General features: G+C 41.7%; 3 protein-coding genes and 1 pseudogene across 4 annotated transcripts; 2 read left to right on the top strand and 2 right to left on the bottom strand.

The window, feature by feature from the left end:
- Positions 1–304: 304 nt before the first annotated feature.
- Positions 305–1,937, bottom strand: LOC127756347 (uncharacterized; annotated as a pseudogene).
- A 333-nt stretch (positions 1,938–2,270) lies between these two features.
- Positions 2,271–5,472, top strand: LOC127756648 (polyol transporter 5-like). Its single transcript, XM_052282007.1, has 3 exons — positions 2,271–2,617; positions 2,716–3,062; positions 4,136–5,472. Exons 1-3 carry the CDS (start codon positions 2,464–2,466, stop codon positions 5,174–5,176), a joined length of 1,542 nt encoding a protein of 513 aa, XP_052137967.1. The 5' UTR covers positions 2,271–2,463; the 3' UTR covers positions 5,177–5,472.
- A 1,732-nt stretch (positions 5,473–7,204) lies between these two features.
- Positions 7,205–14,760, bottom strand: LOC127756920 (indole-3-pyruvate monooxygenase YUCCA1-like). Its single transcript, XM_052282306.1, has 4 exons — positions 13,562–14,760; positions 11,726–11,974; positions 11,297–11,419; positions 7,205–7,658 (listed from the first exon to the last, which is right to left on the bottom strand). The coding sequence occupies exons 1-4, from the start codon at positions 14,276–14,278 to the stop codon at positions 7,428–7,430; spliced, it is 1,320 nt and encodes a 439-aa protein (XP_052138266.1). The 5' UTR covers positions 14,279–14,760; the 3' UTR covers positions 7,205–7,427.
- A 4,869-nt stretch (positions 14,761–19,629) lies between these two features.
- LOC127757281 (putative disease resistance RPP13-like protein 1) lies at positions 19,630–25,730 on the top strand. Of its 2 annotated transcripts, XM_052282776.1 has the most exons (5): positions 19,630–19,741; positions 19,828–19,977; positions 20,366–24,224; positions 24,341–24,590; positions 24,711–25,730. In XM_052282776.1, exon 3 carries the CDS (start codon positions 20,787–20,789, stop codon positions 23,235–23,237), a length of 2,451 nt encoding a protein of 816 aa, XP_052138736.1. In that variant the 5' UTR covers positions 19,630–19,741; positions 19,828–19,977; positions 20,366–20,786; the 3' UTR covers positions 23,238–24,224; positions 24,341–24,590; positions 24,711–25,730. The 2 variants fall into 2 exon arrangements, with proteins under 2 accessions (XP_052138736.1, XP_052138735.1); XM_052282775.1 differs by lacking the exon at positions 24,711–25,730 and having other exon boundaries at positions 24,341–24,704.
- The last annotated feature ends 760 nt before the right edge of the window (positions 25,731–26,490 follow it).

Genomic DNA, 26,490 nt, shown 5'->3' with positions numbered 1-26,490 from the left:
GCAGTCGATCTTCTCTCTCTAGTTTTTCCTTTTGCATGTGAGGAATTTTGATCTTGTTGCCACCTTTTACTTTCATGGCTTCCTTCAAAACAGTTTGTAGTGTTACAAACATTCTGTTTGCTTTCCATGGAGAGTACTCTAAGAATGCCTGCAAAACATGTGTGGAATAAATCTTTCACCGAGTACTTTAATTGTTGAACAAAACAATGAAACAAGTGAACAATGGATCCATTTACCTGTTCCACGGCTGGAACTAGATCTTTTATTGTCTTTGCCTCCTTTTTTATTGAATTGCTTGAATAGCTCAAAAAAACCCCAAGTCTAGAATGTTAAAATCCGGAGAATTGGGTGGTTGACAAACTAGGCGAATGTAAAACCCTTCTTCCCTAGCAGCCTCACAAAAAACAGGATCATCCAATTTCAAATGGGAAGGTGCATTATCTTGTTGTATAAAAATTGGTTTGTTCACATCTTCTCTTGGCCATTTGGCTCGAATGGCAGGCAACACTTTGTTTACCATGAAATCTCTAATCATATCTCTTGTTATTGAAGTTATTGGCTTGATTACTAGTTCTCCACGAAGACGATTCTGACTACTTCTCACAGCATGTTCATAAGTGACAAGTGGAAAACAACCAATTTTACCATCAAAAACACATTCTCCATTCCTAAACCTTGGCCAAGCACAAACACACAAGAACATGAGCCTAGGGATGTAATTCTTGTTCTTACAAGTGTGATGTGGTTCATCTTCCTTGGGTAGCAAGTAATACTTCTCAGATTTTTGAGAGAGGTAGAACCATTTTTCATCAATGAACATATAGTCAAAAAAATCCTTAAATCTTGGATCACCAACCAAACTTTGATCAATCATGTCAACACACCACTTCAACCTAGTCTTCTTGTTAGCATCTGTGAGGTATGGTTTGATGCTACTAGAGTGCCGTCTAAGCAAACCTTTTTTCAAATACCTTTGTATCCTAGATTTGGAAATACCAAGTTTACTAGACACATCTTCTATGGTCATTCTTTGCTTGAGAGGAATGTTGCGCAATTGTTCCAAATCAAGAGGGATTCCCTTATGACCAGATCTACCCTTCTTGTGACTAGCAACCACAACCGGAATGTTATGAGCAAGTTGGATTTTACCTCGCTTCCATAAGCGCTGAACTGATCAAATGTGCACTCCAAATTGATCAGCAACCCTTTTTTATCTTTCTTGCCTAGTTTCCCATTCTTGTTGTCCTTCAACAATGCTTGGTACACTTGTTTTGTGACTTCTTCTGTCATGTCCTTCCTTCGATGCTGTCCTTCAAGAGGAGCTTGGTTCTGTACAGCATGTTCTAGTCAAACAAAAAAAACAAGCACATTTAAAAAAAATAGCCACTGCTTTAATAAAAAAATGAAAATGGAAAGAACAAACTGATATCAAGATTACCAGCGTGGTTTTGTAAAAAATCTAAATCAACTACACCAAATTCATCTAGTGGCATGTTCAAATCAAATCCTGTCGGAAAAAGGAAAGAAAAAACTTAGAATAGAAACTTAGTTGATGTTCTTGCTGTGAATATAAAAAAAAAAAGGAAAGAACAAACACATTACCATTAACGTTGTGATCCTCCAATATTGGCTCGTTGAGATGGAAGGGAACATTGCCGTCCTCATCTTCTTCTAGGCGGACATTCAAATCAAAGCCAGCAACAGCTGGAACAGCCATTGCATGTAGTAGATGGAAACTCTCGCGGACAGAAAGTGAGCAGGTTAAGCACAGTAATGGAAAGAGAAGCCGTTTAAATAGGCATGGTGAAACTGAAACGGCATCTACTCGTGAAAAGAACGAAAAATACGCGCCCAAACGAAAAATACGTGCCAAAAAACACCCGCAAGAGCGCCATGCAAAATCAGAAAAAAAAACGGAGTGCCCAGACGAAAAAACGAAAAATAAGCGCCCAAAAATACGCACACAAGCGCCATGCAAAATCAGCAAAAAAAAATAATGAGCCCACCAAGTATCAAACCCAAGCACTCAACCTTCAAACCTCGCTGCACTAGCCATTTGAGCTCTGTTTGCTTCTCAAATAAATGCACCCGCACCCTCATTTAATAGGGGCAAATATGGAAGAATAGCCTCAAATTAATCACTCCTTGGTAAGCACAATCTTGTCCTAAACGACTTGTTTTGTGGGTATGGAGGGAGCAAGAGAGAAGGAGGCTGTAACTACTAATTACTTACGAAAAAAACACACAAAAACAGGCTGCTGCAGCCTCACATTTATTGGATCCATCCGCCTCAAACCAGCCGCAGAGGTCCACGTTTCCTCGCCGCGCCGCGCCACGCCACGCCACGCCGCGCGCTCTCCTCGCCTCGCCCTCGCGTGTCGCGCGCCTCGCTTCATAAGCACCACCACCCCCCAGCCGCGCTCGCCGGCGCGCGCCCACCTAGCTTCACCAACCCACCCAGCCATGAAGAATGACGACGACGTCGAGTCGCCGCTCCTCGCCGCCGCCGCCGACGCCGACCACCACGACGTCGACAACAGCCACCCCGCCGCCGGCTCCTCCTTCGCCCTCGCCTGCGCCGTCGCTGCCTCCCTCACCTCCATCATCTACGGCTACAGTAATCTACCCAAATCCCAAATCGATCCGCTCGCCGCCGCCGCGCCGCCATGGCCGCTTATTGCTAAGGTTTTCCTCTTCTTTTTGGTACGCGCACAGATCGGGGCGTGATGAGCGGGGCACAGAAGTTCGTGCAGCTGGACCTGGGCGTGAGCGACGCGGAGATCGAGGTGCTCATCGGGGCGACGAGCATCTACTCCCTCGTCGGCTCGCTGGCGGCGGGGTGGGCGTGCGACCGCGCGGGGCGCCGCCGCACCATCGCGCTGTCGGCGGCCATGTTCCTCGCCGGCTCCGCCGCCACCGCCGCGGCGAGCGGCTACGCCGCGCTCATGGCCGGCCAGCTCGTCGCCGGCGTCGCCTGCGGGTTCGGCCTCGTCGTGGCGCCCGTCTACATCGCCGAGATCGCGCCGCCGTCGTCGCGCGGCTTCCTCGCCTCCATCCCCGAGGTGCGTTGTGGCACGTGTGTTTTTTTTTTCTTTTGCATGTTGCTAACTAATTACTTCTTTCTCCGCATGCCTAATCCCTAATTAGGGAGTACTAATCAATCTTCTAAAATTAAGTTCAATTAAACTTCTTCTCCACATGACTAATTGCTCATTAGGAAGTAAATATACTTAGTAATCTCTAATTATCAGATCAAGTTCAGTTGATACACTAACTATTGTGGTTTCGATCGAGAGATCAAGAAATACGTAGGGTTAATTACCCGAGAAAGAGAAAGAGGTTAGGTTTAGTGTTATTAATATGTGATTAGATAGATACTTAGCTGAGCCACGTCAAGCTGAGGCATCCTAATCTAAAATGGATTAATTAAAACGAAATCAAATCGATCTTCTCTGCTTAACAATATATTCTAGTACGAGATTTGTTGGGACCTGAGGGGCACATGCATGAACACGCCGGAAATTTAATGCTTTTTAATGAGATTTTACCGTGGCAATTATGCATGGTTCAAAATTAAATTAGATTCTACTAGCATAAAGTGTAATTTATCTGGCTGTGAATGAGTCCACTAAACTGAATTTAACTTTAATTAAGCATAGAAATACGAGTTCAATTCCTCTACGTATTTTGTCACGCATTTGATACATTTTCCTTTCCTTATTATAATGTCAATAAAATTTGGTTGGAAATTTATAAATGTTGATTTATACGTATCATTTTAGACAATAGTAGTACTCCTCTGTTTCATATTATAACTCATTTCATCTTTATCTTTTTCCTAGTTAAATTTTATTAAGTTTAATCAAGTTTATAAAAAATTTAGCAACATCTAAAATATCAACTTATTTTTGTTAAAATCTAACATTGAATATATTAATATGTTTGTTTTGTGTTAAATATACAAGTATATTCTTTTATAAATTTGATCTAAGTTAACAAAATTTAACTAAGAAAAAGTTCAAAACAGTTCAAATGACTTATAATATGGAATGAATGGAGTAAAATTTTGCGAAATGGGTTGTTTTGAGTGAAATTGATGCTGAGCTGAGCTTTGTGTTGATGGCTGCCACGTCAGATCGCCGGCAACTCCGGCATCCTGCTGAGCTACATCGCCGACTTCGCGCTCGCCGGCCTCCCCATGTCGCTCAACTGGCGCCTCATGATCGGCATCGGCGCCGTCCCGCCGCTCTTCCTCGCCGCCGCCGCGCTGCTCGCCATGCCGGAGACGCCGCGCTGGCTCGTCCTGCACGGCCACCACGACGACGCGCGCCAGGTGCTCGTCCGCACCACCGGCGGCGACGCCGCCCTCGCCGAGCGCCGCCTCCAGGAGATCGTGTCGTCCGTCAAGGAGAGCGCGACGAAGCAGCAGCTGTCCTCCGCCGCCGCCGCCGCCGGCGGCGGAGCGTCAACGGGCGTGTGGCGCGACATCCTGGTCCGGCCGACGCCGGCGGTGCGGCGCGTGCTGTTCGCCATCCTCGGCCTGCAGTTCTTCCAGCAGGCGTCGGGCGTGGCGGCGATGGTGCTGTACGCGCCGCGGGTGTTCAACCACGTCGGCGTGACGTCGGAGCGCGCGGTGCTCGGCGCCACCGTCCTCCTCGGCGCCACCAAGACCGCCTCCATCGTCGTGCCGCTCTTCCTCGCCGACCGCCTCGGCCGCCGCCCGATGCTGCTCTCCAGCGCGGGCGGCATGGCCGTGTCGCTCCTCGTCCTCGGCTTCTCCCTGCGCGTGTCGTCGTCTTCCGGCTCCGGCTCCGAGTGGTGGGCGGCGGCGACGAGCGTGGCGGCGGCGGCGGCGTTCATGGCGACGTTCTCGCTGGGGTTCGGGCCGGTGATATGGATGTACGGGTCGGAGATCCTGCCGCTGCGGCTGCGGGCGCAGGGCACGGGAATCGGGACGGCGGCGAACCGGGTGATGAGCGCGGCGGTGGGGATGAGCTTCATCTCGCTGTATGAGGCGGCGGGCATGGCCGGCACGTTCTACCTCTTCGCGGCGTGCTCCGCGGCGGCGTGGGTGTTCGTCTACGCCTGCCTCCCGGAGACCAAGGGGAGGAGCCTCGAGGAGATGGAGGCGCTCTTCGACGCCGCCCACCCATCCTCGCCGCCGCCGGCGTCGTGATCGATCACGCGCGCGCGGGAAGACGAGGTTTTGTGTGGTCGTCGCCCTCCTCGCCGGCGACGGCGCCGCCGGCGTCGTCGTGATCGGGAAAAAGGTTGTAAAATGTGGGATAGGGTGTGGTAAATTGGTAATTAATTAAGGAATGCAGTAAGCAGGATGGGTAAATGTTAATTTGTTGGTGTGTAATTTAATTTTTATGGCAAGGTCACCACCAAGATCATCAGCCAATGTTTGTAATGCTCTCCATGAAACGATAGGGATTACAGTCCAATTTTGTCTCTTCAAGCATACTATACAATATTTCCATCTTTTAGGTCGGTCAATTATGATTGAAACTCACATCTCATCAGGAGACATCACTAGATACAATGTCTATCTCCATCATCATTGCATGGCCTTTGTTTAATCATTCACCATCATCATATCCCACCTTTGTCACAATCCACACTGGTTTCATCGTCGTTCAAAAAAAATTCACATTGGTTTCATTCGTGACAACTTGTATTTTAATCATGGTTAAGTCATAACACATTCTTTGTCTTCACTCTTGAGCTTCTCTTTTTCTCTGATTTAATTAGCCCAACTGTCAAATCAATGTTGTTTGAGTTACAATTCTCTTCTCTGCTTGGCCCCAAGTGTCAAATCAAGGTTGTCTTAATCTAATCTAACCCTCTAATGTTCTTTCAGTCACAAGATCACGATACCTGGTTTTATCCTGTCACGGCATTTGACAAGACGCAAACAAGTACTCCGACGGCTTGTTTGATAATTCCTGGGAAAAGGGTTAGAAGTTTACACGAGAAAATTGATAGTGAGATTAAGATATGAATTTAATTTTTAAATTCCACTAGTTTTGTAGATATGGTGGAAATTGATAGGAAGTTTAGTCAGAGATTAGGTCATTAATGAAAATGAATGGTTGAGATTTGTTTAGGCAGAGTAGAGTAGGAATCCTCTCCCAATTATCATCCCCTACCCAGATATTGAAAACGAGGGAGTTCCTTCCTTAATTTCTATCTCACCAAAATTCTCATGACTCCCAACCAAACAAAACAATTAATAGTCTAATCTTTCTAAACTCCCAATCCATACTAAAAACTTCCCCCAATCAAACGGACTGTAAAAACTATTGCTGCTGGCTCCTGCAATTGGGCCTACCAAGGCCCAACTCAATAGATACGGCCCAGCCAAGTCCATCATGTACAAATTCTGCAGGAGAGTCTATTTTTTCCTCCCTAATTTCTTGCTCTTGATTGAATCGCGTTCCTCAATCATAAAACCAGGTATATTGATTGAATCGCGTTCCTCAACCATAAAACCAGGTATAACACCTCCCACATATTCCAAAACTGGTGCAAACCGGCCACCGGATAGGGACTCTACTTGCTCTGCCCAGACTACTACTTCTCCATCGCCCTAGGGGGACGATCGGTCGCCTCCTCCTGTGGGCTTCTCCAGCTACTCTGGGAGATGAAGTCGATTTTACACCTGTATTCAAATATGATGGATGTGTTATATCTGGTTTTACTGTTGAGAAAAGTGATTTAATCGGAAGCAAGAGTTGAGGGAGGTAAAATAGATTAATTCCTTCTCCAAGATCCAGCAGCCCAGAAGACAAATTCACCTCTCTAGCCTATTCTTCTCATTTCCTCGTGTCTCTGTCTGAAACTCTGAATGCTGCACTGCGCTGTTCCCTGAGCTACCCTGTTCTGACGCTGCACCCACTCAGATTTAGTTCTTCCAGCACCGAATGGTTAACCTCTGGTTTCCAAATCCAAGGATCCAACAGCACTGTCATTCTTGCTTACTACTGCTACATGAAACTGGCATTGGACAGGGTGCTGGTCAAAGCCTTTGCCTGAATGGCTGAATCTGTATGTTCTTCAGAGTAGTTCAGAGTTCAGAACAGCAGAGTACATTTCAGCAAGGCAGAGGCTTCTGTTTATTTTCACCATTGTCAATGAAAGCTTCAGGCCAGGATTACTCACCAAGATCCTCAGACTTCAAAGTTCTCCTTGGATGCATAATACTAGTAGTATATAAATATTATATATTGACACATAACATATTATATATATATTTGGCATACATATGTACACACACATGCACATACGCACTTCGATGATTGATCTCATTCTCGACCAGCAGACGCTCAGACATGTACATTTCTCCCAACACAGCGACGACAGAACAAAAAAAAAAAGAACAAGAAAATCTTACGATGCTAATTATAAGACACATATATATATAATTAATTAGCTATGTATGTCTCATGGTGGTCGGCGTCGGCGGCGGCAGTAGGGCCGGCGAGGGACTTGGTCCAGCGGCGGGCGATGTCGGCGGCGATCATGGCGGCGTCGTAGGAGGTGCCCTGGAGGCCCCTCTTGGTGAATCCGGTGGCGTAGAGGCCGTTCTTCCCCCTCCAGCTGTGCGGGAACGCCTTCCTCGGGAACCCGTCACTCTCGCTGAAGAACTCCTCCTCCTATGTACATAGTTATACATTGTTATATTTTAGAACGGTGAGAGTAACGATTTTAATTTATGCTGTTGATTACAAGCTGAATTAGTCCTGATTAATTTGGATAGATATATGCAAAATGTAGCAGCCACTACAGCGGTAGTACTGTAGACAATCTCCATCCATCGGATATATTTGTGTTTATCAATGAAATGTGGGCATCGATATATTGGATCATTTCATTCAAATTTATATTCGAAGTATTTTGCAAGGGATTATTTTTGTTCCTTCAGATGTATACATTAATTACATGTTTTAAGTAGTTGTAGTGTTGTATATATACTTCTACTTCTCAATACTTGATTTGAAAGAATAGTAAAACAAAATATGCCACATAGTTTTGTAGGAGTAATTGGTGCTCCATCTGGATTCTATTTTGCCTGATAGAGAAACTTTGGGCTCCTTCGTTAGTACAGCATGGTCTCAAAAGGCAAAAAACCTGTACTAATGCACATATTTATCCTTATTTCATCATGCAAGGGTATAGGTACTACATACCAAATTCAAGGAAAGGCAAGCAGGCAATATCACTAAAATAATGGAAACTCCAAGTCATAATAATATGTGTGTACATTCTGGTTACTGCAAGGTTAATTCCAAGTTAATTTGGGATTTTACTAGCATTCGGTTGAGCTACCGTTGATAAGCCATAGAAAAATCAGCAGTTTAAAATGATAATACTAGAAACTAACTACGATGGGAAAAAAACCCCTAAAATCAACTCTAACAAAATGCAAATTTTGGCCAGCACGCTGATAAGTCAATAAGCATATTTTCATTAGGTATATCCTAGATTTCAAATGCCTAAATATTTGTAAGTTTTCGAAGATTTCAATCACTTGGGACCTTGATAACCTCAATTAAAATTCTACACATTTATATCAATCTATCATTTTGATTGTGAATATATGAATTTATCATATATTTTTTTGGTTTGGAGCAGGTGTAGGTATATTTTTTTACGTCAACGACTAGCACATATGGACCTGCCAACACATCCTAGTGAGCTCCATAAGTACCAAATGTTGTGAAGAACCGGCCGAATGTACTTCTTAACCGACATATATGAGCCTTCCAATGCACCCTAGGTTTCATATGTGTCGGTTCTTAATTATATTAGAACCGCCCATATATGCTCACATATGTATCGGTTCTATAACTGGCAATAGTAACCATTATCGGTAAGTGTCGCTTTGTTGGATTCATAACACGGCACCTGTGGGGTTCCTAGCCAGCACGAATTAGTTTTATGTGCTAGTGTATTTTTTTCTTAGTGGAGTACAATTTAACAAACCTAGATAGTAACTTGTAATAGATGACTTTTATCAGATAGCTAGGGGATATGAGGTAATTAGAGCAATGCTCCTAGACCAGAATTAAATGAGTGGTTCATATGACTGCAATGTTCCTTACAAGGTCCCTGTGATATACGGCACACTATCATCGATTGATAAAGCCAGGACAATAATCATTGTTCCTTTTGCAAGATGCAAAAAGAACAAAAACTAGCTAGGTGCATATATATATATATATGTTGATGTCTTTCCTAACCAATGATTACCAGCTGAAAACGAAGCACAGAATCTGGTGGACCAATATAGGCAAGAAAAGAGAACAACACAAACTGTTCTAGCTTAGCTAGAATCCATCACATTTTGCTCAATTGAAAGAGCTAAAACAGTGATGCATGCATGCAATAGCATGTAGACACACTGTTGATCAGATCAGCTCCAGTGCATGCCAAACACATACTTGAGATCATCAAAATCTGGGTTAGACAGATGGGAGCCATCAAGCAAGCCATCAAGATGGGCCACCCTACAAAAGGTAGAGTGGGCATGCATATGCAGATGCAGCAGGAGTACAATGCAATGCATTACTGTTGGGGTGTACTGGCAGCTGCACTTGCCATGCACATGATCAACAAATGGGTCCTTACCAAATCATTATGGGCCAGCATGTGCATCACCTAACTCAGAGGAAATGAACAGAAGAAAGAAAAAAAAAACTCAAACTCACATGGTATATATTTATATATATGTGATGTTATGATGAGGTGTGGTTTTGTTTTTGGCAAGAATTTAATCTTCCTTTCACTGCCCACAGAGTTGCAGTTTCCTCTCTAGCTATACTCCCACTTGAAGGTGCATGCAGAGATGTGTGCTGGCTGTGCACTTCAATGGCTAGCTAGCTATACCTAGTTAATTGCTACCATGTTTATGACATGCTGCTTAACTGCCATGTGATCAATAATTCTCTTTGTGGCTAATGGTTCTTCCAAGACCATAAAATTGTCTCTTTAGCATGAAAAACATGAAAACAAATTGTGAAACACTATATGAGTATTATTATATATTTGGAAGTTTGCATATATGTATAAATCTTCATTTCTCTAAACTATCTTGCATGATGCAAAGCAATTAGGCATGCATGCTTTGTTTGAGAATGGAACAAAAGTATAAAACACATCCATGAAAACCATTTCTATTTTTCTTCTTTTTGCATATATGCCTAGTCGCTATTGCATATGGTCCAAATCAATGCCAACATATATATACATGGGCTCCACTGTCGGACCATCTCACACAGCACCAACAACAACACAACAACAAACAAAATACATACATATACATACACATATGAGACTGAGAGGAACATGCAAGAGCTAGCTAGAGCTAAGAGCCGCCCATGCATCCCAATCCTCAATCAATTAGCTAGCTATATAGCTAGTTCTCACGATCAAAACATTGACAAGCTGACATGACAACCCTACCCTAGACATGTCCATGTCTACATACACTCAATGATATATACGTATCAAGATACAAATGGGAAGTACAAGACTAGTAGCTATCATCTCGATCGCGCGCACGCGCACACACATGCGCGATGAAAACTGAAAAGACATATATGTCCTCTCCTATATCTACCTAGATCAATTATTTTTCACCTTAGAATCTAAAGATCGAGGTGACAACTATGGTTCATTCCTATCTTTGAAGCAAAATTGGCTATTGATTGTCATTTTTTGGATGAATTTCCATGTCTCCATCTAGGAGGGATATCACCCCCTTCTTAGTATCATTGTCATTGCCCATGCCTAGCTATCTAATACCTTGATTAGGGTGGCATAGACCATATGTATACAAGCATAGGGTCAATCTCTGATGTGAAAGTGTACAGTGCATATATATTGCTTTGTGATTTCCATGATCTATATATATGTACTCCCCATGCATCATATATAAATAAAACATAAGTCAGTCAATCACTCAATCATTCATGCATGCATGCTGCCCATCAATTTTATGTGCGTCAATCCAATCAAAATATTTTACTAGATAAACTAATGTTCAAAGTTTTTTACAACTTAAATATAAAACATCTCTAATAGATGTTTATTGACCAGAGCGACCATGTACATATGTCCCGTGTATTGAATTTATGCACGACGAAAAACATATCTCTATGTTCGCAGTATTATTTCGCTAAATTTGTGAATCCCTTTGTAGCATCATTCGCAACATAGTTATGTGCCATCTAAATTAAAGGATGCCGAGAAAAACTGGTGGAACATAAAGAATTTAGGTGTGCATGCGTACCTTGAGCCATGATGGCACATTGCTTTTGTATCCAGTGGCAAAGATGACGGCATCAAAGTCCCCCCTACAGCCATTCACGAATTCGACCCCATCCTCTGTGAAGCAGTGTATTGCTGGGACCACCTGCAGAGAGAATCTCATTCTAGATTCACTTTGTAGGACATTGCACTACATCATTAAACAACATATAGTACACTGACCTACATCACTGCAAGACAAAAAATCTTTCTTTACTTCATGTTTGTTGTACAAATGGTTGGGTATTTATACTATATAGCTTCTCTTGTTAATTCCATCATGTGATCTGTTCAGTTTTTAGTTATTTAGTTTGTTCTTTTAGTGAATTATATTGTTAGTTGAGCTTGCATGATCATTGGGTGGGAGGGGGGGGGGGGGAGGGATTTGTATATAATGAGTTGTATAATTTACCTTTATTTCGCCGTTCTTGATCTTTTTAAGAGCACCGATGTCAAGCACCGGTGTTTTCCCGGTAGAGCACTTGATCTGGAGTGGACCAATCTTAGGTCGTCGGAGGCCGTATTTCTCAATGTTTCCAAGGATCAATCTCGAGAAAATGAGTAGTAAAGCATCAACCCATTTTATGGGAAACCACTTGAGAAGGAACACTGAGAGGCCAAATGTTGAGATGCCTAGAATCTCCCTAGGCAGAACATGAATCTGCAAATTTACCCACAAAAAATGTTGAATAATTAAGGATACACATATATTGAAATCCATAGTACAAAAAGCGGCCTAAACTCTTAGCTAGTATGTATATATGGTGAAAACTATATATTGGTTTTTCTATATTTTATTCATTCACAACATATCAATATTTCAGGGATGAAATTAATTTGTCCAATGCATTGCTACTTTAAATTTAATTAGATCATGTAATTTTGACTCACTCAACACTACTCTACTTACCCAATCTCGTATAGTGATCAATAATATTATTAACATCATCTCTTGCTTTCACTATAAGAAAAGGGAAGGAAAATTCATGAACATTCATGCTAGCCACTGTATATAATCTAGTTTCTCGAGCATTCTAGCTCAAATTCTGATTTTTTTCTTTTCTTTCCCCTGTCACTGTTGTTGTAATTTTCCCTTGTTCTTTCTCTGTCTCCCCTGTGCGGTGTGCAAGATAAGGAAAGGGAAGTCTACGGGGCAATGTGGCACCACATCAGTGCGTATTTCTATGTAACAGAAAGCTACAATTGCAAGTAGCACAAACATATGATGCACACAAGCAAGTATGTATGATAAGAAATTTTGTGAGAATGAAAAAAAAAATCTCTCAATGTTTACTAAATTTTGCTGCAAGCAACTGTCATTCATGTGAATTTTCCAGAAAATGATATATTATGGTTTTTCTGCTATGAAAGTGACAACGATTCTTTATAGAAGGGAGGCAAAAAGGAAAGACACGTGGCACGACGGAATAAATTGACCACTCGAGAGAACTCCTACACAGAATTACACCCTGGGAACTGAAAATGTTAGGTTTGCTCTGTGGTGCCCCTAAAACGAGAAAATAAATTGCAAAAGTGTATTTTGGTAGATATACCTAATTTATTTGAAGTTTTGGTTCCAAAACTTCTACAGTATATGGCCTCAATACTAACATAAGAAAACATGGACTCTCTATTTAGAAAGCTGGCTGTTGCTTTGGAGGGAAAAATGCGATGACGATGTATTTTCTTTTATATTTTGTGATTATATGGTCTTTTATTTTCTTAATTTGTCTTCTAGCACGCTTCAACTACTCCAAGCAATAATTTCGACCTCTATACGAAATATAGCTTTAAATTAGCTTTTAGACAGTTTAGACAGTAAAAAATTTGAAACTAGCAGTCCAGTACAAAATTTTAGGGAAACTTGGCAAACTTTTCAAGTTAATTTTCTGAAGCTAAACAGTTACTCCAGTTACTCCCTCCAGGTTAATAATAGGGCACTTGGTATTAAAAAGCAACTTTGACCACTGTTTTATATTATCAACAAATATATATATGATTTTATTGAAGTACTTTTTAAACATATATATATGGTTTTTATATTTCTAAGACAAATATTATACGGAGTAGAAATTATTCGTAGTCAAATGTTTTAAAAGTCGTTTGACCCAACCCTCGTACAAAACGACAAGTTTTAGAAGGAGTAATTAATAAGTTTGTACTACTAAGTTAATTTGTGAGTGCAATAATAATTAATTACGCAACAACTTAACAGTAGCAAACACGTGCGCAACGTAAAAGTATACACCTTGTCCCTGACGACCATGGAGGTGGCGGCGCCATTGTTGCAGAGGTCGAGGCTGACCTCCATGCCGGAGTTGCCACAGCCGACGACGAGCACCTTCTTCCCGGCGAACTCGTCCCCTCTCTTGTAGCTGCTGGTGTGCATCACGGCGCCGCGGTAGGCGCCCACGCCCTCCGCCGGCCACGCCGCCACCGCGTTCTCGCCGGTGGCCACCACCAGCCACCGCGACAGGAACTCCGTCTCGCCGGCGCCGCCGGCCTCGTCGACGGCGGCGACGCGCCAGAAGCCGATGGCGGCGTCGTAGGAGGCGGCGCGGACGCGGGACCCGAGGCGGGGCTCGACGGCGAAGGCGCGGGCGTAGGCGTCGAGGTAGGCGACGAACTGGTCCCGCGTCGGGTACGGCGGCGTCCCCGGCGGGAACGGCGGCGCGAGGGGGAGCTCGCAGAAGCCGCGCGGGAGGTGGAGGCGGAGGCGCTCGTACGTGCGCTCCCGCCACGACGCCGCCACGGTGGCGTCCTTGTCGAGCACCAGCGACGGCACCCCGCGCGCCTTCAGGCACGCCGCCGTCGCCAGCCCCGACGGCCCCGCCCCCACGATCACCGGCCCCGGCACCCACACCTGCCTCGCCGCCGCCGCCGCCGCCGCACCGTCTCCGTCTCCATCTCCGGCGCCGCCGTGAAACAGCCTCTCGCCGCCGCCATCTTGTTGCGAGGTTGGCATGGCGAAATCACAGAAACTCAAACACAAACACACACAAGCTAGGTGATGAGCTCTTGCGAGCTTAGCTAGCTACTATAGCTACAGCCGTCTACACCCTAGACCCTATATATACTGGCAAATATATATATTCATGTATTTTTCGATAAATACGTATAAATAATATATATGTATATAAACATTTATGGATGTATGTATAGATATAAATGTGTACACATGCACATGCATGGGCCTACATATACTATTTGTAGGGGCGGCGTATGTATGTACGTATTTTGCGTTCATATATGGTGCAATTGTGAGAGTATATGTTTAGGTATAGGTTAGCAATGTGTATACCAAAATATAGTAGATGGATGGGTAGAGATCGATCGAGAGAGATGGGGGTATGGGACGTAGGTAAGGGTTAAGCGTGAGGGAGGGGCATGGGCTTATGATTGGAGACGATGTTCGATGATCATGGATGGAATTGATGGATCGATCGAAGGATGATCTATGTGAAATGGTTGAAGAAGTTGTGGAGTGATTGAAATTAATATTAGGGAGTACGGCATGCATGCCAAGAGACGACAAGGATAGGATCAGACTAGGAGTTTAATGATTGAGAGGTACTCTCTCCGTCCTATTTTAAATATGATCATAGGTTCATGTGTCCAATTTTAACCATTCGTCTTATTTGAAATTATTTTGTAATTAGTATTTTTATTGTTATTATAATAACAATATGGATATATAGTACTTTATGTGTGACTTATTTTTTAAATTTTTTTCATATTTATTTAAAATAAGATGGACGATCAAATGTTAGACACGAAAACTCATTACTGCACTTAAAATGTGACGGAGAGAGTACTTGTAAGGGCATCGCGACAGTGGATGTTATTGATTGAGTTGTACTGTACGTGTCCGTCCTACATTTCTGCCGTTGGGATTTTTTTTCCTTCTAAGATTTGATCTTTAATATGGAGTATATTTGAAGCTGTTTAGATTTTTTTTTTTGAAAATTATGCCATTAGAATTGTTTGGTATTTTTTACCGTATCTTCACGTCAAGTTACATAGGTAAATACGTCAGTCAGATCTCAAAGACAGTAATTAAGAGCTTATAAACATGTAATTGAATTAAAAAAGAATGGAGTACTGGCCGATAGAACTGATGTTTATTGATAGCAATTTGTAGAATCAAATGATGATATATTATCACTGGCAAAACATATTTCTACACGAATAGAAGCCGGTCAGCAGTGGCGGAGCCAATGCCATCATCAAGCCCGAGCAACTAATAGTGTTTTCTGGTGAACGATTAATTTTTATAAATATCAATGATTTTTATAGTAGTGGAGATGACAGTGGTGGAGCCTAAGCGGTCGCTCGACCTACCCAGGAGGTGGCTCCGCCACTGCCTGTCAGTCCCTCCAAGCCGGTACTCCATTCGTCCATAATATAAGAAAAGTGGCACAAAAGAGAAAAACTCTCTTTTTTTTTCACGCGCACACTTTCTAAACTGTTAAACGGTACGCTTTTGAAAAAAAATACAAGAAACTTAATAAAATCGTATTAATCTATTTTTTAAGTTTAAAGTAATTAATACTTAATTAATCATCCACTAATAACTCGTCTCATTTCACACATCTTAATTTTTTCTCTGTTTCAAACACACCAACTTGCTACAGCTGCAGCACCACTGCCAGCCGCTAAAGTGCTGCCGGTTGCTTGCCTAAGTACTGCATGCACGCGGTTGCGGCTGCAGCATGAGGTAGCCAATAAAGCCATGCATAAGAGCTATTACAACAAGATGATGCATGTAGGTAGATTGTATAAGTTGTCGCATTATATTTGTACTTAGACAAAGAAGAGAGAAAAAAATAGGCTAATGATTGCAATCAGCTGCAGCACAAGTTCAAATAAACTATGTGAGAGAGATGGGTGGATTAGATATTAATGATCTAGTATATATCTATAACTAACTATCGTATGCGTGGACTATTAAGTTAGTTATAGATAATATTTTAATATTTAGAACCAGTAATTGACAATATTATTAAACTTGCTATAAGATGGATCCAGTGAAAAAAAAAAACCAAGGGAAATATTTACAAGGAAATTTTCTTCAAAGTTATATCTTAAGTTTATGGATCTACGATACATGTTTGCATGAACCATGGTGTAATTATTCATATAAGTAAAGCTACTTTCGTTTCAACTTTTTGGCTAAGACTTCTAGCAGCATGTAAATGAGGTAAGCCATTAGCAGATTATTAATTAAGTACTCCCTCCGTCTCATAATATAGCAACCTAGCTAGGATCGGACGAGACATTTTATAGTGCTGTTCAGATTCGTTGTACTCTGAAATGTTCCGTTCAGTCCTAAATTGTTATATTATGGGGCGGAGGGAGTATTAATTTTTACGAACTTAAAAAAATAATTTATTTGATTTCTTAAAAATATTTTATAAATGTATCGTTAAGCATAGCTCATATGTTGGGTTAGATTCGAACTCAGCCTAAGATTCCACGAATATATAAGCGTGATAGGACAAGTTCTTTTTTTCCCCCAAAAGTCGCATCATTTCTCTAACCATTGTTGGTTGGGAACATACATAGTATTGGCCCTATGACGCAATTGAAGAACAAAATATCAGCACAACGCACATATTTGAGTGTACAGGAAAGGGAATAAGAACCAACTCCTAAATGTGGTGAGGCAAAGAGAGTGCGACAATAGGAAATTTCAGAGCCTTAACTAGGGAGCTAGCGAGAATAAAGGCACATCCAATCGATCGGTACCTAGGGCGACATAAGAGAATATGCATGTGGAAAGTTGCAAATGATGCAATTTTCATGAATGACTTGCATGGCTCAGGTCTAAATACATCCTAGGGAGCATCTAATCGCAATGATTTGAGGAAAAAGTTGATCAATATGGGGGTATATGGTATATCAATATGCTCGCATGATGTTAAGGACATGCTTATAGAATGGACAATTTTTTGACCACACCTTAATTAAAGAATTTCTTTTTATAAAAAAGGGTATGAAATTGTGGATTTGAGAGGGGGGAAACCTGATAAGGTAGAACTATGCAACTACTGCCTGAAATATACTCCCTCCGTCTCATGATATAAAGTCAAATTGTTTTAAATTTAATTAAGTTTATATAAACAAATATAGTAATATTTATAATACTAAATTAGTGTCATCAAATCAATAATTGAATATATTTTCATAATAAATTTGTCTTGGGTTGAAAATGTTACTATTTTTTTATAAACATGGTCATACTTAAAGTAGAATAATTTTGACCAAAATCAAAACGTCTTATAACCTGAAACGGAGGGAGTAGTTCGGTAATGTTCGACAAAATGTGGTAGTGAAAACACACCATAAGTATTTCTGTGCCCACTCTCACGTGTATGGAGAGCAAGAAAAATTATAATGAGGAGAAACACTTAGATACGGGGATGAAATAAAAGTTTTCTACCAATTTTTCTAGCTTAATGCAAATGCATTAGCATGAAGGTGCAAGTGAATCTTGTTGTTTGTTCCCACTTTGCAACCTTTTTTCTCCAAATCTAAATGAAAATAGTCAATGCACGATACCGTTACCGGCCCGGCGAAAAAAGAGTACAGAGAGGATTTCTTTTTTTCAAATCGAAATATTTTGTAATTCGCGGTTATTCGTCCCGTAGCCTTTGTAACAATTTGTTGTAATTTCTTGAAACAAAGGCTGTAATAAATTCAATTATCTTTAAAAACAAAGTGGACAGGCTTAGTGACTCTGTACACTTCAATTTGGCCAGAATTTCAGATATGGATGAATTCATTTCCTGTAGGAAAGGGGGAAAATGTCCACATTATGAGATGTTAACCAAATAGCCAGCTGGTCTGGGAACAAACAGCATCTTAATTATGTTCTGCAAGGAAGTCAAGCTGTCATGCACCCAAATTACCTCTACAATTAACACATGGTATCTGTGCAATTCATGCATGAGAGAGAGAGAGCATTTTCCTCATGACTAATTTTCTCTTGGGTGAACAAGTCAGTTGCATGAACCTTTGCCACATAGACCATGCATGCATGGCCTCTTCTGCATGCACAAGTTGTCAAGGAAAATTCAGACTCTCTCTTTGGTTCTTCCATCAGCTATTCATAGAAAGCTATAGCCTTATCTTCGGTACACAACTGAATCTATCTATCTAAGATACATTAGGGTGGGCAACAAGAGATGAATTTCAGCATGGGTGAGGTTAAATGGTAGCTGGTACTACCTGCCATATGCAAGCCTAACCCAAGATGACAAACAGTATCAAGCATTCATGTAGTACAGCATACTTATATATGTAGAGGTCTATCACATAAGCATATATAGTGCACATGCATCCTATATATCTATGGGCCATAAAGATGAGCTATGGATCGATGGTCCATGGGCAAATCTTGAATCCATTGAAGTGCTATGGATGATCAGAAGTACAGAATTCATGAGATAGTTCTGAAGATCACCATCAAGATACAAGATAGAGTACTAATTACTTCTATGTGTACAAGTAGGCTAGGGAAGAAATAATATTCTCCATGCAGTTGCAGTGCAGTGCCTTATCTGTTAGGCAAGGTGAACTGATGATTGATGAACCTGAAACACCCTAATTGGAAGTTGATAATTAAGGGCAGTCATTTCAATCTGACTTTAAGTTTCAAAAAAAATATTTCAATCTGACTTTGATAAACCTCTGAGAATTGAAGTCCAAAGGCTGTTATAGCTTAGACCAGGGTAGCAAATCATACCCTAAACAAAGTAGATCTCAGAGCTCAAGGAGATCAATCATTATTCCGTTTTAGTTCTACATCAACTGTGTCAATTTTGGTAATCTCATTGGCTGCATGTGGTTGCGAGGTAATTCAGACATATATAGAGAAACCCTGAAGATGGTCTATGAAAATTACAACGAAATTCAAGGACCATATGCTGCATGATGGTGTTTTTAAGAGCAAGTATATTGCATAGTTTGACTTAATTACTCTCCACTAAGCAAGTTTAGCATACCTTGGGAAAATGAAAGAAGCATGCAGGAACCATGTCTGGATGTTCAATTTTTGTACTGCACGTGAAAAACTAAGATCTGATTGGGCCGTATACTAACTGTGGCCCATCTAAACCAAAATCCGCACGCAAAACCTAATCGGACGACACGCGGAGGATTTCCGTTACGGGACTGGGTTTAATTGGATCTCGACCGTAATGGGCTGGTTATTGGGCCGTGACCATAATGCGGCCCACCTACCAAACTCGCGCAGTGGTGGGTTTCCATCCTCGACGCGGCATTTCGTTGAGCACACGGCGGGCGGCCGGTGGCGCGAGGCGTGGGCGAGTGGATGGGAGGGACGGCGCCACCGGCGGGCGAGGCGAGGAGCGCGCGGGTGGGGAACGCCGGCGACGGCGCACTCGCCGCCACGCCCCGACCACCGGTACGCCGCGCCTTGTCTCTTCAACTCTTCCCGCCGCGGGCATGGTTAGGAGCTTAGGATTTAGGGATTTTTCTTTTTCTCCTCAGGGCATTGGGGTTTGGGGAATGGGAGGAAGCAAGCCGGTGGATTGGTGCGATGAGGAACCGGAGCGCCGTCGTGGCCGGCGGCGGCCTCCGTGGCATTGGCACCCCCGCGCCCTAGCTTGCAGGATTTCGCGTTTTCGTCCTCGGAACACGGTATGCCTCTCACTGTTTTCTTCCAAATGTGGTGTCATTTTCTGCTCCTTATTTTTATTAGTCGCTCATTAGTAGTGATAGTAACGTGTTTGTCTTCATATATGCGTATTCTAATCCAATTCCCGGTTATATTTTGAGATTTTGCTCAAACATTTTAATCCTAAGTTAGTACAAACTCCTCTGGTTCAAAAAAACAATTCCCAATCCGTCCCACTCCAAATCTACCCAAATTTACTTGTTAATCGAGCTGTGGTATCACCAGGGACGGTTTCATCCCATCTGCATCTGGCAGAGTTTCACCCAGTTGTTTGTTGCATTTTCTTATTTCTGCCACTTGATCGTTAGGTGAGCACGACTGATAAAAATAAGCTCACATTCTTAATTCCAGTGGGCTACCACGGCGAAGCTGCCATTAATTAATACTACCTCCGTTTTTTAATAGATGACGCTGTTGACTTTTTCTCATATGTTTGACCATTCGTCTTATTCAAAAAATTTACGTAATTATAATTTATTTTGTTATGAGTTGTTTTATCACTCATAGTACTTTAAGTGTGATTTATATCATATACATTTGCATAAAATTTTTGAATAAGAAGAATGGTCGAACATGTGAGAAAAAATCAACGGCGTCATCTATTAAAAAACGGAGGGAGTATATAATTTTTGATGCCAACGCAACGCGGAGATTAGCTTCTTGGAGCCTTGACGGAGTCTGGGCGTTGACCTCTAACCTCTAATCAGAGTCTAGCCCCCAATCCTCTCCTCCTATCCAGTGTCATCTCTTGTTTGCTCAAGCTCTCTCCAGCATGGTGGAAGCTGCTGCTATTGCTTTTGCCAAGAGCTCAGCCATTTTTGTTGGGAAGAAAGTTGCAGAGACAGTGATCAGTTATGTTGTGAACAAAGCCCTTGATCGCCTTCCGCTGGAGAATGAGGATTTGAAGACTAAGTTGAAGAGTAAGCTCTCCAAAACTCAAGCAATGTTATATGGCATTACTCTGCAGGAGATCCAGGACAACCAAGGGTTGGTTGAATGGCTTTGGCAGTTCCGCGATGCCATACAGGAGGCCGAGGATGCACTTGATGAGCTTGACTTCTTTGACTTGGAGAAGGTGTGCAATCGGAAGGCAGAATCTTCATCATCCTTGGTCCCTAAATTCATGAGATTGCAGCTGTCTGTAAGTTCTAATAACTCCAACAGCAGTAGAAAGAATCTCAAGAATGCTCTGATGAGGTTAGAATCTGTCTTTGATGATGCTGCAAATTTCCGAGTGGTAACTGGGCATGGACTTCACACTTCCCCTCAACGTAATGAAGGGCGCATACAAGATACGACCAACCGAAATGAGACAACGAGAGTGTTAGCAACACCTGTATTTGGAAGGCAGAAGGAAAAAGATGAGATAATTGAATGGCTGGGCGTTGAGGCTCCAGGGAGAGATAGCAAACTCTCAGTGTGTGCAATAGTGGGTGGGGGTGGTATGGGGAAAACATCTCTTGCTCAGCTTGTCTGTCAAGATAAGAAGGTTCAGGATCATTTCGGCGACATGATTATCTGGGTGCATGTTCCCAAGCGCTTTGAACCTTTAGTGTTGGTGGCAAGAATGTTGGAATCCATTAACAGGAACAGAGCTACTGCATCTTCTTTGGACATACTGCAATTAGATCTCACTAAAGAGTTGGTTACTAAGAGATTTTTACTGGTTCTGGATGATGCATGGGAGGATGGGGAAATTGAGCTATGGGGGCAATTTTTATCTCCCCTGAGGAACATTATTGCACCAATGGGAGGTAGAATCTTGCTCACGACCCGAATGGGGTCAGTGGCCGATGCTGTTAAACGCCAAATGCCATCAAATGAATATAAATGTGTTGTACTGGGGGGTTTAGATCACAGAGATATTATGCAGATCTTGAACCATCATGTGCCTCCTAATGAAGATTTGGAACTTCGAAGTGTAGCTGAATGGATTGTACACAACCTCGAAGGATGTCCTTTTGTAGCAAAAGTGATTGGTCAGTACCTCAGAGACAACACTGATCATAGCAATTGGAATGACTTCTTAAATAAAAAAGTATGTCATTTAGACGATATTGCACCTAGGGTTATGGAGATGCTCAGGTTGAGCTATGAAGATCTAACCTCAGAGGTGCAGCTTTGCTTTCAGTACTGCAGCATATTTCCATCCCATTACAAATTCAGGATGGAAGAGCTTACCGAGATGTGGGTGAGTTCAGGATTGATACTGCAAAGCACAAAGGGGAACAGTGGCCAGGAGAAAATTGCTCGGGAACACTTCAATATTCTGTTGAAAAAATCATTCTTTTCACTGATACCCAGAGAATTACATCCTGATCCTTCTACAGATTACTATGTCATGCATGATTTGATTTATGAATTGTCATGCCTTGTTTCTAGCGAGGAATTCTCAACATTTAAAGTCACCAAATGCAATACTGCTGATGTATCTGAAAGAGTACGTCACCTATACATTGAAGGGATAAATTCTGAAGCTATCAATGTTATATCCAAGTCCAAGTACCTCCGTACTCTTATTATAGCGAATGAGGAATGGCCACTTAAGGCAGGACTGGCTGATAATCTAAAGAAAGCAATGAAGGGCATAACAAGCTTGCGGCTCTTAAAGTTTGATGGACATGGATGGTTTGACATAAATGATGCTATTGCGGAACTAAAGCACTTAAGGTACATCTGTATGTCTGCTACTAACAAAAGCAATCTGAATAAATTGTTTAAACTCTTCCACCTGGAGGTCCTTAAGCTACTGAAGATAGAAGGAGAAGAACAGGCGAGCGTCAGTGATTTATGTAATCTAGCTAACTTGCAGAAACTGTATCTTCCAAAAACTGCATTATCCAGAGTCCCTCATATTGGAAGACTAACTAATCTTCGTGAGTTGAATGGGTTGAGCGTGAAGAGAGAAGACGGACACAAAATATCTGAGCTGAAGGACTTAAAGAACCTCCGGAAAGTCTTTGTGTTTGATGTTGAGAATGTAAGCAACTGTAGTGAAGCTTCCTCGGCTGAATTGAGCAATAAGAATGATATGGAACTGTTATCTTTGGAGTGGTCAAATCAGCATAATAGGATTAATGAGCAAATTCTTGATACACTTGTTCCTTACAAACGTATTAGGCATTTAAGAATTTCTGGCTATAAGGGTTTTTTGCCTCCACTGTGGATTCAAAGGAAAGTCCTTACCAAATTGGTACAACTTGAAGATTGTTGGATGTCCTAAATGGGATAAACTCCCTTCGCTCGCGAGTCTATCAAGTCTGAAGCATGTCTTACTGGAGGACCTACCAAATCTGAAATACATTGGGGGACCTGACGGTGATGGATTGCCTCCTTTCTTGGTTACCTTAGTTGTAAAAGACTGTCTAGATCTGTTGAATCTACCTCATCTACCTTATAGTCTAAAGCATTTGGGGATAAATAAAGTTGGAATACCTTGTCTGCCAGCCAGTAATCATATGGCATTACAAAACGTTTCTACAGTTGATCCACAGCTGTGCAGTCTTCATGTAGATTCTTGTCCTAATTTGTGTTCCTTCGGATCATGTATCGTAGAAGAGCAACACTACAAAGCTATTACTAGCTTGAAAGTCGTCGGCTGCAGCATGCTCCAGAAGCTCCCAAGTGAAGAACATTTTAGAAGAATATCCACAATGGAGAGTATTGAAATCCTTCAATGTCAGAGTTTGTCGACCTTGGGTGGCCTAGGAGCACTTGCTTCCTTGAAAATACTGAAAATACAGCAGTGCACTCATCTAACTGCTACATCTTCAGGTATTCCGGTAGCACCAGCTATGCAGTCTTCTCTTGTGCTTGACACCCTTGAAATTGATAACCATCTTTTGCTTCTTCAAAATCCATTTAGAAACTTCTGCCTCACTAGAAGACTTGTATCTAATGGATCTGAAATGCTTGAGTTGCCTCAGGAATGGTTATTGCAGAATAGTTCTCAGTTGGAGCATATAGAAATAAACAATGCAAATCTGCTCAGATCACTGCCTTCAACTATGGACACTCTGCACTCCCTGAGGAGTCTGGTTCTGTGTAATGCTCCCCTCCTCGAGACACTTCCTGCTATGCCCCCCAATCTGTGGGCTCTTCAAATAAGTGGTTGTTGCACTCGTTTAAAGGTGGGGTGTAAAACCAATGGTTCTGAATGGGAGAAGATTTTGCCAATCCATAAAGTTGATATAAACTAACATGTTATTAGGTATGAATATTTCCGTTTCAACAGTTATCTTCCCTGATATGTCCGGTCTCCTTGCTCATTTCTAGTTAGGTTTCCATTACAATAATAACCTTTTTTCTCTCTCCTTGTTTTGATAGGCAAGAGAATATTCCATCTCACCCCTAGAAGAGAAGATGGTTCCCAACTCTAGTGGCCTTATTTGGCAGGCTGGGGTTAGGCAAAAATCCAGGCCCTTTCCCTAGCCATGAAGAGGAAAACAATCCACAAGTGAGGGCGTTCTCGAATTTCAGAACTTTTGATGCATGCTGTGCGCCCTATCAAAGATTTGATATTACATTAATATTATAAAGCCATCATTTTAACTCTATACTGAGCAATTAAACTCAAGTGAGCGATTTTATTTTATTAAAACTAGGAAGGTAGCCCGCGCATTCGCGCGGGCATGCATATTAGATTGCGTTAGAAACTTATAAGAACAGAATACCAACTGGATTGTTTGTGTTGTAGGTCAAAAGTATGATTTCCAAAAACATTCTTCATGAAGCGTCGTGGTTGGCACCTCGCCTCCATTTGTCATCTTTGCTCTAGGGAGGAAGTTCTTCATGAAGCGTCGCGGTTGGCCCCTCGCCTCTATTTGTCATCTTTGCTCTAGGGAGGAAGTTCTTCATGAAGCGTCGCGGTTGGCACCTCGCCTCCATTTGTCATCTTTACTCTAGGGAGGAAGAGACTTTGCTCACATCTTTCAAGGTTGTTCTTACACACAAGAAGTGTGGAGTAGTATCAGAGGGTGGTTAGGGCTTCGTTGCTCAACGCCGATGGAGAGTCTTCCCTCTTGGTGGTGTGATGCTCGCAAAGCAATCAAGAAGCGGGACAGGAGAGATTTTGATGAGAGCTTTTGATGCGGGCATCATCTTGGTGGCATGGCTAATTTGGAAACAGCGCAATGCTCGTGTCTTTGAGGGGCATGCAGTGTTGCCGGTGAATCTTTGTGCCGCAATCGAGGATGAGTGGAAATCGTGGCAAGAAGCGGGCTTGACTTCCTCTCTTTGAGTTGTAAAGTGGAGGCGTGGGTTTTCCCTCGCCGTTGTTGTATACATAAGGATTGTTTTATTTTGTAGTCTGTGGTTGCACGTCGTTTTCTTGGGAGTGCTAGGTGATCTGTAAATTCTTTCCCCCCTCTTAATATACTCCGATCGGTTGTTTTCTGACCCGGCGAATATTGCTTAAATAATGTTTTCCAATCTATTTTGTTATCATTGTATTATATAATTTAATTTACCCCTATAAGAAATTATGTATAATTTGCTTAATCGTCTTTAAAAGAAGATAGGCTTAGTTTGTTTTGGGAACATGTTTCACAAATCAAGTGTAAATTTAAAGTAAGGTGTTTTTCTTTTTATAATTGATTGTTTAAGGACTCTATTTTTTTTTAAAAAAAAATCTTCCAACACAATAAAGCTGCCCTCTAATTGGTTCACATTGCTGCTACTTGTTGCATACTTACAACATACTTACATGTAAGCATTTAAGCACTCAAAAATGATGCAATGGTTATGTTAATGGGTGTTCTAGTTTAAGTGAAATCTAAGAACCTATTTTTTTCTATGAATTTTATAAGTTTTTCTACAGTTAGATCATTTTAATCCCTATTGACATTTCATATTTTCTATTTTATTGTATGTAATCTTATTTTAAGATCAAATTTTGTGAGATGATAGAATAGTGATAGAGTGTTACATCTTATATGTCAACCTTTTTTAAAAATAAAAATTAATCGACTTTTGTATAAACATCTAATACTAAAATAGGTTCTCATTGTTTATTTATTTATGGATTGGGGTATTTGAGACTATGTTAAAGACACATGCTTGTAGAGTCCAATTTTATTGTTAAGTGTGCAAGGCTCCTCACGGCTAAATATAACTGCGAAGGCATCATTACTTTGGAATGTAATTTTTTTTATTGTTCCATGATTTATTTATTTTTACAAAATTTATAGCTAACCATTAAGAATTATGTACTCGAAAGTACCCAATCTACAAATGTTTTGTTTAGCTAGCTGCACTGGGCATGAATTAAGTACAATTAGATTATATAATTGTTTAACTGAAGCATATTATGTCTGTCCACTTGCCATAATTATCACATATTCCATCAAGTTCTGGAAGAACCTAGAAAATCTGTGTCTCAAAGATCAGACAAATTATTTGAAAGCATTTCGCATTTCTAGCATGGAATTTGTTTGGTCGATATACAGCCTTCTTGCAGCTCTTACTCAATATGCCCT

Source organism: Oryza glaberrima, chromosome 12, assembly GCF_000147395.1.
Source record: "Oryza glaberrima chromosome 12, OglaRS2, whole genome shotgun sequence".
NCBI lineage: Eukaryota > Viridiplantae > Streptophyta > Magnoliopsida > Poales > Poaceae > Oryza > Oryza glaberrima.
Note: the sequence above shows the minus strand (reverse complement) of the source record. Positions and strands in the feature narration are given on the sequence as shown.

Bases quoted from the DNA above. Each gene is read 5' to 3' on its own strand.
- LOC127757281 (XM_052282776.1), top strand. From the start codon at position 20,787: ATGGTGGAAGCTGCTGCTATTGCTTTTGCCAAGAGCTCAGCCATTTTT.
- LOC127756920 (XM_052282306.1), bottom strand. From the start codon at position 14,278: ATGCCAACCTCGCAACAAGATGGCGGCGGCGAGAGGCTGTTTCACGGC. The intron at 11,975-13,561 runs GTGTATACTTTT...GTAAATTTGCAG, and splicing joins CCATGGTCGTCAGGGACAAG to ATTCATGTTCTGCCTAGGGA. The intron at 11,420-11,725 runs GTAAATTATACA...TTCTCTCTGCAG, and splicing joins TCAAGAACGGCGAAATAAAG to GTGGTCCCAGCAATACACTG.
- LOC127756648 (XM_052282007.1), top strand. From the start codon at position 2,464: ATGAAGAATGACGACGACGTCGAGTCGCCGCTCCTCGCCGCCGCCGCC. The intron at 2,618-2,715 runs GTAATCTACCCA...GTACGCGCACAG, and splicing joins CTCCATCATCTACGGCTACA to ATCGGGGCGTGATGAGCGGG. The intron at 3,063-4,135 runs GTGCGTTGTGGC...CTGCCACGTCAG, and splicing joins TCCTCGCCTCCATCCCCGAG to ATCGCCGGCAACTCCGGCAT.